This window comes from Mustela nivalis (genome assembly GCF_964662115.1).
Source record: "Mustela nivalis genome assembly, chromosome: 8".
Lineage (NCBI taxonomy): Eukaryota > Metazoa > Chordata > Mammalia > Carnivora > Mustelidae > Mustela > Mustela nivalis.
The window spans coordinates 21,506,766-21,520,535 of NC_139027.1; the positions used below are offsets into that span (position 1 = coordinate 21,506,766).

General features: G+C 40.3%; 1 protein-coding gene across 4 annotated transcripts in view; it reads left to right on the forward strand.

Annotated features, from left to right (window-relative positions):
- The window catches only part of BABAM2 (BRISC and BRCA1 A complex member 2), a 404,982-nt gene that overhangs the window by 113,621 nt on the left and 277,591 nt on the right, over nucleotides 1-13,770 (forward strand). For all 4 annotated transcript variants that reach the window (XM_082745160.1, XM_082745162.1, XM_082745163.1 and 1 more), the window contains one exon: nucleotides 11,649-11,843. In XM_082745160.1, coding sequence (XP_082601286.1) covers nucleotides 11,649-11,843 — 195 coding nt within the window. The remainder of the gene's footprint in view (nucleotides 1-11,648; nucleotides 11,844-13,770) is intronic.

A 13,770-nucleotide genomic window follows, 5' to 3' on the forward strand; every position in this document is an offset into this window, starting at 1 on the left:
TTTTGGCTCCAAATAAATTTGATTTTATATTCAAAAGATAGCACCTTAAAGCTGTGAGGATATAAGATAACATCTTATAGAGGAACTAGAATCGATTTAGTTATTATTCAAGTCTAAATCCTCCAAACTACTTTTGTTCAGTGATGTTTGTGTTCCCAGTCTTAGTCCTTTTATCCATGTCATAGAAAAGCTCCCATTCCTATTCTTTCTTTCTTTCTTTTTTTTTTTAAGATTTTATTTATTTATTTGACAGAGATCACAAGTAGACAGAGAGGCAGGCAGAGAGAGAGGAGGAAGCAGGCTCCCCGCCGAGAAGAGAGCCCGCTGCGGGGCTCAATCCCAGGACCCTGGGATCATGACCTGAGCGAAGGCAGAGGCTTTAACCCACTGAGCCACCCAGGCGCCCCTCCCATTCCTGTTCTTGAAGTGGTTCTATCATTGAGAGAAGAAAGGCTAGTAAAGGTTCTGTGGGGGGTACTCTTCCCCTTCTTTTCAACCCTATTGCATCTGAGGGGGTTTCCAATATAGAAAGGAATCTGCTCTGCCTTCTCCATTTTAATAAACAAGAAAGGCTGAACAATGGGATGTGGCTTGAGATTCCTTCCCTCCCTACTCTCTCCAGCCTTTGTGTCTTATCATCTATCTATCTCCAGTTCCAAAGAAATAGATATGCACTACGTGACCTTCAGGACCTTATGTGAAGTGGCAGTTCAACATGACATGGGGCTGCATGCTGTTCACTTTTTAAGGAGAACTGAAAGGTGATGTTACGGTAACTTCTGATGGGCAAGAAGGGATACTGCAATTCTTTTTTTAAATATTTAATTTATTTATTTGACAGAGAGACAGCAAGAGAGGGAACACAAGCAGGGGGAGTGGGAGAGGGAAAAGCAGACTTACTGCTGTGCAGGGAGCCTGATGTGGGGCTTGATCCCAGGACCCTGGGATCATGACCTGAGCTGAAGGCAGATGCTTAACGACTGAGCCACCCAGATGCCTGGGGATACTGCAATTTTTTAAAAATTTTCTAAATGGAACCAAGGGTATAGTTGTAGGTATTTTTGTATATTCTAGATGAAAAGCATGTTTACCTGTGGAAGAAACTAAATAAGTAAAGTAAACCAGTTCCAGTGATTCTGACACCCTAACACAAAATTGGGATGATAGAAAAATTCTCATGTAATGCACCAGTGGTGGGTCATCCCTCTGTAGATATTCTAAAATTCCCCAGATCTCCTCTGTTTTGTTTGTTTATTTGTTTGTTTTTTTTAACCTCCTCTGTTAATTGGAAGTTTTCCTTACCTAGCAACTGTAGGTAAGGCTGCCTATTGAATGGCATTTCAAAAAGTCCAGATTTAAGTTTCCTTGTTTTGTGTTTTTTTCTATTACAAGTCTGTTGATTCTATCACTGGGAAAATCACGTGGGAAAGTGATCTTTCAGGCACAAAGGCTAATTGTGAATTTTGCTTAGGACATTACTTTTGTCCTTCTCAAGGATAGGTAATTGTCATGTTCTATGCTGACATACAATCAGGATCATTTTACCATTAGTAACTGGGAGATTTTACTGACTGTAAGCCCCAGAATGGACTACTGTATTTTATCCTTCAAGACAATACAAAGTCCTTTTAGAAAGATCCTAGGTCATAAAAAGTTAATAAATTACAACAGCAAAAATCAGGGAAGTTGGTTTTTCCTTAGGAGGCAGGTCAGAACCTTGGAGAGCTCTAAGAGTAAACTGGGGGAGAAATCACAGCCAGAAGCTTCCTTGGTTGGCCCAAATAGATTAGATTTTTTGAGAAGATGCCAATTTCATTTTGCTATGGTCAAGGTATGTATGATTTAAGGTGACAAATCCCTTTCACTCTAAGCATGAGTTGTGTATTTGTGGACTAATTGGTGACTTGGGGCTAATGTCTTAAACTGGAGAAAATGCATTTCTTCAGCACATCTTCTTGTCCTCCAGGTCGTTTTATGAGTTTGGATTCCTCTTATCAGGACTTCTGGTACCAAAATGAAGATGGTCACAAACAGAGCGGAAGAACATAAGATTTCACAGAAGTGTTCACTGTGTACTAGATGAGATCCATTTTTCCAGTAGAATTTTTTTTTTTTTTCTGATGACATCTTAGGTAAAACTTCAGTAAAACCAAAACCAAAACCAAAGCCAAACCAAACCAAATAAACAGAATGGCAGAGGTGTTCTGGTGAAAGCAGGATTTAAGAGGTCTGGAGTGCCTCTGCTCAGATTACACCTGCCTCCCCCAGTAGCCACCGAACACAGGCAGCAAATCACTATGTTTCACCAGAGTACATTCAATTTACTTGTCAGACAAAATTCCCGAGTTGGTGTGAAGACTTTCTCTAACTACTTCTAGGAATACCTTTATTAGCCCCTATTGATTCCAGAAATATCCTTACACTGGTTGTCTCCCTACCTGTTCATTTCTGTGTCAGAGATTTGCATCTTTCCAGTTAGCTTTTGTGCTTCCCAGAAGTTTTCCCACTGAGTTTTCAAAGACCGTAATTAATGACAACTTCAAACATCATGGCAATAATCTCAGACCTTAGACTCACTAGGGCCCTGCCTAGAAGGATAAAGATAATTGTTAAGAGTACTTGAAAATAAAGCCACTGAGGATTGTAAAATGGCCCTATTTAATTTTTTGCCTTACCAGTATTTATTTCTGTGAGTGCACTACACATTTTAGTGGAACAGAACACAAGTGTGGTATATTCTCCCCTTTCACACACTCCATTTTGTTCTTAACACTTGAAGTTTCTCAAAAATAAAGTCCCACAGCATTAACTACAAGTTCATTGTAAAGGATGTGATTGGGAGTGCTGGCTTGTCTTTTCTGCTAGCGGCATGACTGTGAACTTGCGGAGGGTAGTTATATGGAAGTGGGAGTAGACTTGCTCTGAGGAGTCCCAGTTAGCTTCTCTTAATTCAGCTTCTGTTTCACCTGCCCTTACATTTCATGTTATGTTAACTCAACTGTAAGAAGTTGCTCTATTTTAAGAAAGTTTAAAGAAAGTTTAAAGTAATTGCATTTAAATTATTTTAGGCGATGCGTTAGACGAGTTCTAACAGACAGTGTGGATATTCAGTTTTGATAATGCCTGGTCTTCTTACAGATAGTTCAGTTAGCAGATTCATTCTTATCTTTTGTATTCCCTAGATGAAGTGATATTTAAAAAATTCATGCTGTCCAGCTACAGTTCTGTTAGAAGTGGAAAATGCCATCAGTCATTTCCTAAGACTTCCTTTCAGAGAACTGTAACACAAAAGAGTTTTGGTTGAGAGAAGCGTAATAGATTCCTACAACTGTTGCCATTGCATGGTGGCATATTGCAGTAGCTTTCTGGAAATGTTCTGTGAGGTTTAGAATTCAAGAAACAGTTCAAAGTTGCTTAAAGCATATTTATTTAGGGTTAAGTGATGCAAGATTTGTTCCAGAAGGCTATGGAGCTGGGTAATTTTGAGTGATAAAAAGAGACCAATGAAGCCTGACTTTATAAAACATGTAAGTGGCAAGTGGAATTTCTTAAACTTTGAGATGGAAATACAGTTCAGAATGAAATACTGAAGTATGCTATTCAATTTTAAAAATTTACAGTTTTCCATTATGAAAGTATGTGCATGTGTTACGTATGTGCACATATATACATACATACGTCTGGATAACAATGCAGTTAGAAATGCAGAAAATCTAGAACATTAGGAAGAAGGAAAAGAGAACACTGGTAAACAGCTCCCAAACTGTTAACATTAGTTGTGAACATTTCTTTTAGTAATTTTTTTTATGCATAGATTTTTTTTTTTGGTATAGGAGGTTAGGAAAGAATGGGAATAATCAAAGTTAAGATCATAATGTATATGCAGTTTTATATCTGTCTTCATTTAATATTTTGTCAGTATTTAATAGTATTTTCTATACTGTCTCCCAGTATTTGTAAACATACTGGCTGCATAGTATTCCTTGAGTGACCATAATAGTTTTTCAACAATTTCTTATTATTAGGCATTTAGGTTATTTGCAGTTTCGTGATATTTTAAATTACAGTTTTCTGCCAGTTGTGCTTTCCCCCCCCTTATTTTTGCTTTTTTCTTAGATAGATTCTGAGAAATAGGACTTCTAAGGGGTTTTGATAGTGAACATTTTTATGCTTCTTGAAAAATATTAACTGCTTGTATCAGTTTTCACTCTCATGTGTAAAAGTGTCCATTAAACTGCATCCTTCCTTCCCAGCATTAGCTGTCTGCTTGAGAAGTGAGGAGCTGGCCAAATCATGAGTCCCATGAGAGCAAGAGACAATTTGTGGGGGTTGAGGCCCCATCTTGGAGTAAGTCAGGCTACTGAGTTCAAATTAACACCTGATTCAAGGGAGGCTAGTCGAACCATGGGAGCCCCAGGGTATGTAGCTTCAAAGAGTGGGGAGAAGGTACAGAGTGAGCAAAGCTAGAGGTGATCTAGAATACCCAAGAAGGGTCAGATGTTGGCACCTTACACAGTCCCAGTGTGGATCTTTCTGGGGGATAAGAGTAATCCCCTTGGGGAGTGGGGTGGGGGATCTAAAATAAGTTGTGAGGGTGACTTTTGTTCTTGATACTCTTTTATGCTATTGGGAAAATACTGTTTCTTTTACCATGTACATATTATTTCTTCAATGAAAAGTTAGTTTATGACAAAGAAGAAACCAGAGAAATTAACATTTCTTTGGTTATTGGTAAGGTTGCATGCTTTTCACATAACTGTTACTCCATTTCAATTTCTATTTTATCCGAATGCCAGACAGCGCAAAATTTTGTGGTATGAAGTGTCAAATAATTCCTTTTATCAATGGAAAATTTTCATTACAAGATTTGTTTCTGTTAAAGAAAATTTTTTCCCCTAAGATTTCTTTTCTCTCCATTATTAGGCAGCGATGGGTCCCAGGGCTCATTTGCTAATTTGCTTATTTTCCTCCTTTGTCTCCCCAGAGGTAGGAACTCAGTACATTGTTTCCCAGCTTCTTTCCTGGATTGATGTCTGTGTGTGTGTGTGTGTGTGTGTGTGTGTGTGTGTGTGTGTCTGCGTTTGCCTCAGTATGGCTCAGAAGCCAGGTTTTCAGTAAGTGAGAATGTGAACTGGGGTGAGCTGGGCCTCTGAAAATAGCATCCATCACTATGTTTCTGATCTAAGGAAGCTGACAAGGAACTCAGGATTGGTTGAGATGTGTTCGAGGTTGTGGCCTGATTGACTGGGGAGTAGCATGTGTGGTGTGTTGACAAGAGAGAAATGTGGGAAGGTTGAGGGTCCCAGATTCAGGAGCTTCCCTCAAATCGGGCAGCCTCGGGCAGGTGAGCCACCACGGGGAGCCCCGAATTAATGCCAGGTGTGAGGTACGTCGTGGCGTGGTGAGGCAGGTGCCATTTGTTTGGTTAGAAACTGATATTTCAGTGAACTGAAGAGAGGGTCGGCAGATTTATATTCTCTACTGTCACTTGCCGACGTGAATGTCAGAAGAACTCTTCAATGGCTCTAGTTACCCAGTCTTTAAAATGAGCTGACATGACACCTCCCTGAACTGTTTCATCAGTGTTCAGTGAGAATGAGGCAAGTTTCATGCTAGTAGTTAATTCTTTTGCTTCTGTTTATTTACTTTTATTGGGTTTTATCACTTTCTTCTAATGTGTGTTTCATTCCTTGTTTTTGAAATATCTCTCTTTTTAAAGATTTTATATATTTACTTAGAGAGAGAGAGAGAGAGGCAGGGAGAGCACAAGCAGGGGGAGCGGCAGGCAGAGGGAGAAGCAGGACCCCTTGCTGAGCAGGGAGGACCCCCTGCTGAGCAGGGACCCCCCCCCCCCGACCCAGCCCCAATGCGGGGCTCGATCCCAGGACCCTAGGATCATGACTTGAGTTGAAGGCAGGCGCTTAACTGACTGAGCCACCCAGGCACCCCATGAAATCTCTTTTCTATTCCCTTTTCTTTGGTAATATGTGTCCTGTGCTTACTCTTTGGGGCCATCTTCATTTCAGATTTCTTTCATGCATGTCCAAAAAAATCAGTAGAATAGGACTTAATATATAGAGAATAATATATGTGTGTATATATTGTGTGTCTATGTATGTATAGTAATATAGAGGGAAATGCTTATTTTTCTCTTTTTTCTAAAGAGGCCTCTTAATTTATACCTTGAGCTATTCCCACCCCCCCCCCCACTTTGTTGTGGCTTGTACAGTTCCCTGAAGAAACTTTGGACACTTTCTCTGTCTCTACCCAGGAGAGTGGAAAGCTCCAACATCTGCCTCGTTAGACCATTTAAAAAATATATCTTCGTTTTAGGACATGATCACAATCTTGTAATATCTTGTCTGTTCTCCCCTTCTAAACAAAGTGTCTCAAACCACAAATTACGTAAGTGAAAGTGGTCATGTAGCAATAGTGGGGAGATTTTTATTTTGTTGAGACTGTCTGTACATCCCCTGATGGGGATGCTTTTCAGCTAAGTCATTTCCCACTGAAGCATACACTGAATGGTAGAGGTCAAATGTATTTCCATGTACTTGGAGATTGTATTTTAATGGGAAGGGACTTGTTAGCATATGTTTATGCATTTAACAATTAGGCTGAATTACTTGAAATGAATTCACATTGGTAAGAGATGTTTGCCAGCTTATATGCATGCATATATATATATATGTGTGTGTGTGTGTGTATGTGTGTGTATATATATATATTTACACACACATATATATGTGTGTGTGTGTATGTATATATATATATATATATATATATATATATATATATATATATATATATATTGTGGGATATAGGCTAACTTGCCAAACAGGTAAAGAGAAAAGATAGAATTTAAAAAGTACAAGTTGAGGCAACTAAACTTTTTTTTGTCCTAGAACAGGGACTTGACCACTGACCAAGAAATGGAAATTGTAAATTTTTCCTGTTAATGTTTAATGATGATCTCTGAAGGAAATTCATAGCAAGTTACATAATCATTTTGAGTTCTCTACTGTGTTATTGCATCTTCTTTTTTTTAAAAGACTTTATTTATTTGAGAGAAAGAGAGAAATCAGGAGAGAGCGAGCAGGGGGAGGCTCAGAGGAAGAGGGAGAAGCAGACTCTCCCTGAGCAGGGAGCCCGACGAGGACTCAGTCCCAGGACCCTGGGATCATGACCTGAGCTGAAGGCAGACATTCAACAGACTGAGCCACCGAGGCACCCTGTGCTGTTATATCCTATTGATACCTTTGTGGTCTCGAGTAGCTCAAAAGGAATTTTCAGAATCTTGAGGTCAAGAGATTGGCCAGTGAGGACTTTGACACTCTTCTTTTCAAACAAATTCATAGGTAGGACTGTCTTTGTTTCACTGTAAGATGCTCAAGAGCTGACTTTTTCCTCTGTTCATCAAATCTTTATTTGAACATCTCTTAAAACCTGTCTATCTTGTACCTAAGAGAGCATTTCATGATTTCCCATTGTCATTTGGTGCCTGGAAATCAACCCACTTGGTAGATCAGAGTAATTGCTGTCCTTTGAAAGGATGCACTTTTTTTTAACCTTTTTTTTTCTTTTGATAGAAGACTTTTCTGGTGAGATTAGTTATGATATTAATGAATGTGATTATGTAAATGACTTTGTGATTATATAAATGAAATGTGTCAATGTTTAGAAGAGCTGCATAACTCTGTGAATCAGTATTTTCTAAATGACCAAATGCATGATGGTACAAAATCATACAGTAAGTAGAAGATACATTTAAAGTGCAGGATAGGTGAATGGAATTTAATGTAAGAGCATGAAATGTTTATTAATACAGTTTTGGATTCCACATTGCAGCTAGCCTTTAAGAAACTTCCGCTTGTTGGGGCTCCTGGGTGGCTCAGTGGGTTGAGCCTCTGCCTTCGACTCGGGTCGTGGTCTCAGGGTCCTGGGATTGGGCCTTGCATCGGGCTCTCTGCTCTCGGTGGCGAGCCTGCTTCCTCCTCTCTCTTTATGCCTGCCTCTCTGCCTACTTGTGATCTCTGTCTGTTGAATAAATAAATAAAATCTTTAAAAAAAAAAAGAAACTTCCACTTGTTGAGTTTTGGTATAGTATCCAAGAAGAATATATCTAGAATTATTTGACAAGGCTATTAAAATACTTCTCTCTTTTTAAAGTACATATTTGAGTGAGGCTGGATTTTTTTCATATCCTTCAGCCAAAACAACATATTGCAACATCGAATGTAAAAGCAGATATAAGCGCTCAGCTCTTTTATTAAACCAGACATTGAAGAGATTTGCAAGAATGTAAAACAATGCCATGCCCTATTTCTTTTGGAAATCCTAGTGAGTCCATTAAAAAAAAAAAACGTTTTTATGTTAACATGTAGTAGGTTTATTATTTAAAAAAATTAATAAATATTCTTAAAATTTCTCAGTTTTCATTTTTAATATAGAAAATTTAATCCCTATAATTTGTCTACACAGAAACTCTTTGGTGTTCTCAATACTTCTTTTTTAAAGAGAGGTTTCCAAGACCAAAATGTGTAAGAGCCTTTGGTATAGTGCATAAGCAGGGACTTGGAGCCAAATTGCTTAAGTTTGAAACTCAACTTGATTGTTCAATAGCTCTGAATGAGATACTGAACCACTTTTGCCTTGTCTATAAGGTGGTGTAGTAATATACTTTATATGGTTGTGATACGGCCAACTTGAATGTATGAAAAGTTCTTAGAATTTATATAGCATTTGGCAAGCTATATAATTATTAGCTGTTGAACATTGGTAGTGTAACATGTATTCTCTTTTGTTGTTGCTAAATTTCTAGCTTTCTAGAGATTGGGTGTTTTGGGGTATTAACACAGTCAGCTGTTATCAACAGAGTCCTATATCCACAGATGTTCTATATCCACAACCTTTTCCATAATCCTTTTTCCTCCAAGTCAGTGGTTCTTTGCTGTGCATTCGAATCACCCCAGGGGCTTTAATTTAAGACAAACACCCCAACACCCAAGACCTCAAAGAGGGACCTCAGTTTAACCCATTTGAACGAAAATCAGAAGGTGGGGGTTTTAGGCCCAAGCCGTAGTATTTTGAAGGCTCTCTAGGTGATTCCATAGCAAAGACTGATAACCACTGCTCTGGAGTCTTGTCTCTCTGCCTGGAGGGTCTGCCTTTCCCTCCATGTTCTCTAGTATTGGAGCTGATTTCTCTCTCCCGTCCTTTATACCGTTGTGTCTGGGGGTATTGTGGGTGTTCTCCTTGCTCTTCGGTGCTGCTACCGAGGAAATCGTCATTCCCTTTTCCTTAAAATTTTCTGCATATATGATTTAAATGCATATAAATGATTCTTCTGAGCCAGGCACACTTTTGGTGGCGTTCCACACCTCGTCAGTCCCAGTTACAGACCACCTCTGTTCCTTGGTTATAACCATCCTGTTCTCTGGCCACACCTCCTGTCTTTCCAGTTCGTTCTTTCTAGTACTTATCTGTAGTATGTTATCTCTTAAGAGTTATCAAATCAATTAGTCTTTTTATTAAGCCAATAGCACTGGCTGTAGGATTAACTGCTGTGTTGACCTGGTTGGAGGAGCAAACCTCACCGTGATGAGCATCAGCGTGTCAGGCCTTTATTCCTTTTGTCATTCTTATTCTATTCACTGTTTTTGAATTTGCAGCAGCCCTAGTTCAAGGTTATATATTTTCCCTATCAATAAGCCTTTCCCCATGGAGTAAAACCTAATGACCCACCAAACGCAGGACCACTCACCCTGCCACCCTTTCACGAATTCTCACCTCCCTTACAAACTTGCCTGGCTTTTTCCTGGCTTGACGTCCATGGTCCATGATTATAATCATTCTTCTGCAAACTCTCTAAGATCTTTGCCTCTCTTTCTTTCTGTTGTGCTCTTCTGGCAAAGTCCCAAGCTTTGTTAAATCCAAATTCCTCTCGCTTCACGTTTGCACCCAGGCAGGGTAATTTATGCTAATTGGCCTCACTTAAAAACCATCCCTCTAACCTCAGTGGGGCTTTTAGTGCTATCTGGAATTCCTCCTACATTTCTCCAGTCCATTTATTCTACTAAATGACTCTTCTAAATGACTGTTTCATACTTTCTTCTCCAACTTCCAATATCCTTTCCTTCTTCCTGACTCCCATTTGATGACCTTCCTTTCTGTTTCAAGGAGAAAATAGAAGCTCTCTGGGGAGAACTGCCACACATCCTGTCACCACATGAAACAACCTGCCTGCCCTTAAACTCATGCGCTTGGTTTCTCCTCTCCTTCCTGGGGATGGGCTTTCTGTGCTCGTTTCTAAGGCCAGTCCTCTTGGAGATCCCATCCCGGTCTACCTATATGGTTTCTTTCCTCCTGCTGTTCTGCTTCCCATCTCCACCTTACCACCCCCGCCCCTGCCCTTCTCTACATGGACATCCCAGCAGACGACAAACATCTGAGCAAAACTTTCCGTTGACCCCACACTCCCCACTAGTTCCCAGTTTGAATTGTCTGCCCTAGCTGTGTGCACTTTCTGCCCATCCTTTTTTAGACACCTGACAGTCATGTTTTATGTTACCAAAGACAACCCGTTGAAGATGCTGCTGATGAGTTTGTCCCTGGGCCCAGGGGTCAGCTCTCAGGCTTCCTTACCTCACCTTGTTAACGCCATTTCGCACAGCTGATCGCCTCTTTCTCCTTGAACCACTCCCCTCCCTAGGCTTCTGGGATGCATGGTGTATGGCCTCAGCAGCATTTACTACCATCCACTGATCTGTTTCATTTTTGTTAGTTATCTTGGCCCACCAAAATGTAAGCTCCTGGAGAGCAAGGGCTTGGCTTGTTTTTTTTTACTGCCTAGAACAGTGGCTGTTGCTTAATAATATGCATTTGATAGCTATTGTTGAATGAATGAATGTGAGCTTCGCAATGACTGTTGACCAGATCTTCCCCCATTCCCAGCTCCTTTCTTGCTTGTAAGCTGTCATGGCCATTTCCTTCCTCTCTCTGAACCTCGCATTTCCTGATTTAGTTTCCCTCTTCTCTTCTCCATTAATATCATTTCCAGGCCAGACCATCACTGCTAGGCTTATATTTCTGTGGGGCTCCAGTGTTTATAGAGTGTGTATTTATATCTGATACTTATGTCTGATGTAATACTTATATATTATATTACATGTTATATATATATATTATGTATAATACTGATACTTATATCTGATATTTATATCTGATGCAGGTTGTCGGGGACCTGGGTTGAATGATGTTAGCATAGAATGCTGGATGTATGTGTAGATTGAAAAAAATTAAAATTGTAACAGAATAAGAAGGAAATTAAGTCTTCTAGGGCTAAAATGATGGTCTTCCAGGATATCTAGGTTTCTTGTCTTATTACCACGCTGCTCTACACGTTACTGTGTCTGTCTCCTCATGATGGAATTCCACCGTGATTTTTCTGCCAGAACTTGTAGAAGGCAGGAGAAGTCACCAAGCTCAAAAGACCCTTCTCACTTCAATTCTGAGTTTATTCCTAATTAAGAGTAATCTGTTCCTCTTCGATTTTCGTAACTCTTTTCCTCTGTGTTGCTGTGCTGATGTGATACTGGACTTGTATGAAAATTCCTTTTTAACTGGCCTTTTATTTATGGCTTCCCCAGAACCTCGCCTCCTGGAATCCTTCAAATCCCGAATGTCTGTTGCTTGTGGTGAAGGAACTCGTGCAGCAATATCACCAATTCCAATGCAGCCGCCTCCGGGAGAGCTCCCGCCTCATGTTTGAGTACCAGACGTTACTGGAAGAGCCACAGTATGGAGAGAACATGGAGATTTATGCTGGGAAGAAAAACAACTGGGTAAGGTGTTTTTTTTTTTTTTTTTTTTTTTTTGAGGATGGGAAAATAAAAGGCACTTCATCTGTAATAAAATAATTCAGATGTTCATTTACCATTTCCTTAGATAAATATGGTTTGGGTTGCCTGCATACGTGCTCATAATTTAGAGCTTGAAGAGACTTGAGTGTTCATCTGATTCATTATGTTCCTCAAAACGATCACCTGGAGAAGTTGGTAAAATTTGGAGGCTTCTGTTCTCGGCCCCAGATGTTCATGAGTCACAGGGGAAGCCTCGGGGGCTGCATGTATAACCAGGTCCCTTGGAGGTGCTGACACAGGTCACACAGGCCACATATTTGAGACACTGCCAAGTGCCCCTTCCTTTTTGGTGTCGAACATCTCTCCCAGTCAGATAAGAGAGGTCAGTAACTCTGAAGGTAGCTAGGTTATATGGAGCCTTTTATAATCTCTTTTGGGAATTTCTCGACTTTGTAGGATCTTTTAAAGACACCAGTCGGGTCATAGCTCTCCTCTGCCCAGAACTTACCTATAACTCTCTTTTTCTCATGTGATGAAGCCAAAGTCCCCCCAGTGACGTAGATAGTCCCTACTTGCTTCCCTTCGCCACTGCTCTATCCATCATGGCTTCTCTGTTTCGTCTCTTACCTCTTCTAGAAGTTTCCAAATCCGGCATTATAGCACACATGCTGGGCTGCAGATGCAGGGTGTTCCTACCCTAGGGTCCCTGTCTAGCTTTCCCTTGTTGGGCATCTTTTCCGTAGATATTTTCGTGGCTGGTGCCCTTTCTTTTTAGTTTTCACTCATATGTTATATTCTCTGTGGTGCCTGTGTTAATACCTCCCCCCACTTTTTTAAAAGTAGACTCCATGCTGAGCTCCCAGGGTGGGGCTGGAACTCATGACCTGAGATCAAGATCTGAGTTGAGATAAAAAATCAGTCACTTAACCGACTGAGCCACCTAGGCGTCCCAACACCACCAGTTTTCTTAAATAGCTTCTTTGAGGTACAATTTACATACCATAAATTCCCGGGTTTTAAGTGATTTTTTTTAACACATTTGCCAAGTTGAGCCACCACCACACAATCCATTTTGAGAATGATTCTATCACCCCGATGAGATCGCTCATGCTCATTTATGGTTAATTCTCTTCCTACTCTAACCCAAAAGAAAGTAGTTAGGAACTATTAAACTACTTTCTCTCTGTGTAGATTTTTTTCTTACAGTGGTGTCATTTAATATGTGGTCTTCTGTGGCTGGCTTCTGTCACACCACAGCTTCTCCTGTGGTGTAGCGTGTGTTGCACCACGTTTTGTTTATCCATTTACCTAACGAACGATGGACATTGGGGTTGTTTCTGCTTTTTGACGCTCATGAATAAAGCTGCTACAAATATTCATATGCAAGTCTTTGTAACAACCCCCCCCCCACACTTTTAAAAAAGATTTTATTTATTTATTTGAAAGAGAGAGCAAGCAATGGGGTGTGGGGGTGAGAAGGGCAGAGGAAGAGGGAGAGGCAGACTCCCTGCTGAGCAGGGAGCCTGATGCGGGGCTCAATCCCAGGATCCTGAGATCATGACCTGAGCTGGAAGGCAGTTGCTTAACCAACCGAGCTACCCAGGCACCCTGCTTAATACCCCTTTTTAAAATCGTGTCTCCCATACCTCTACCTTTACTCTGCTCTACTTTTTTTTTTGCATTTCTTTTTAACATACACATAATTAGCCTGTTGTATTAATATATAGTGCTGCATAAAGTAACCATTCCAGAATTCAGTGGCTTCAAACAACATTTATTATCATAGTTTTTGTTTGTCAGGAATCTGTATAGATCCTCTGCTTCAGGGTCCCTGATAAGCTGAACTCAAGGTATTGGCCAGGACTGTGTCACCTCGAGGCTCAGCTGGAGGCGGGTCCATTTTAAGTTC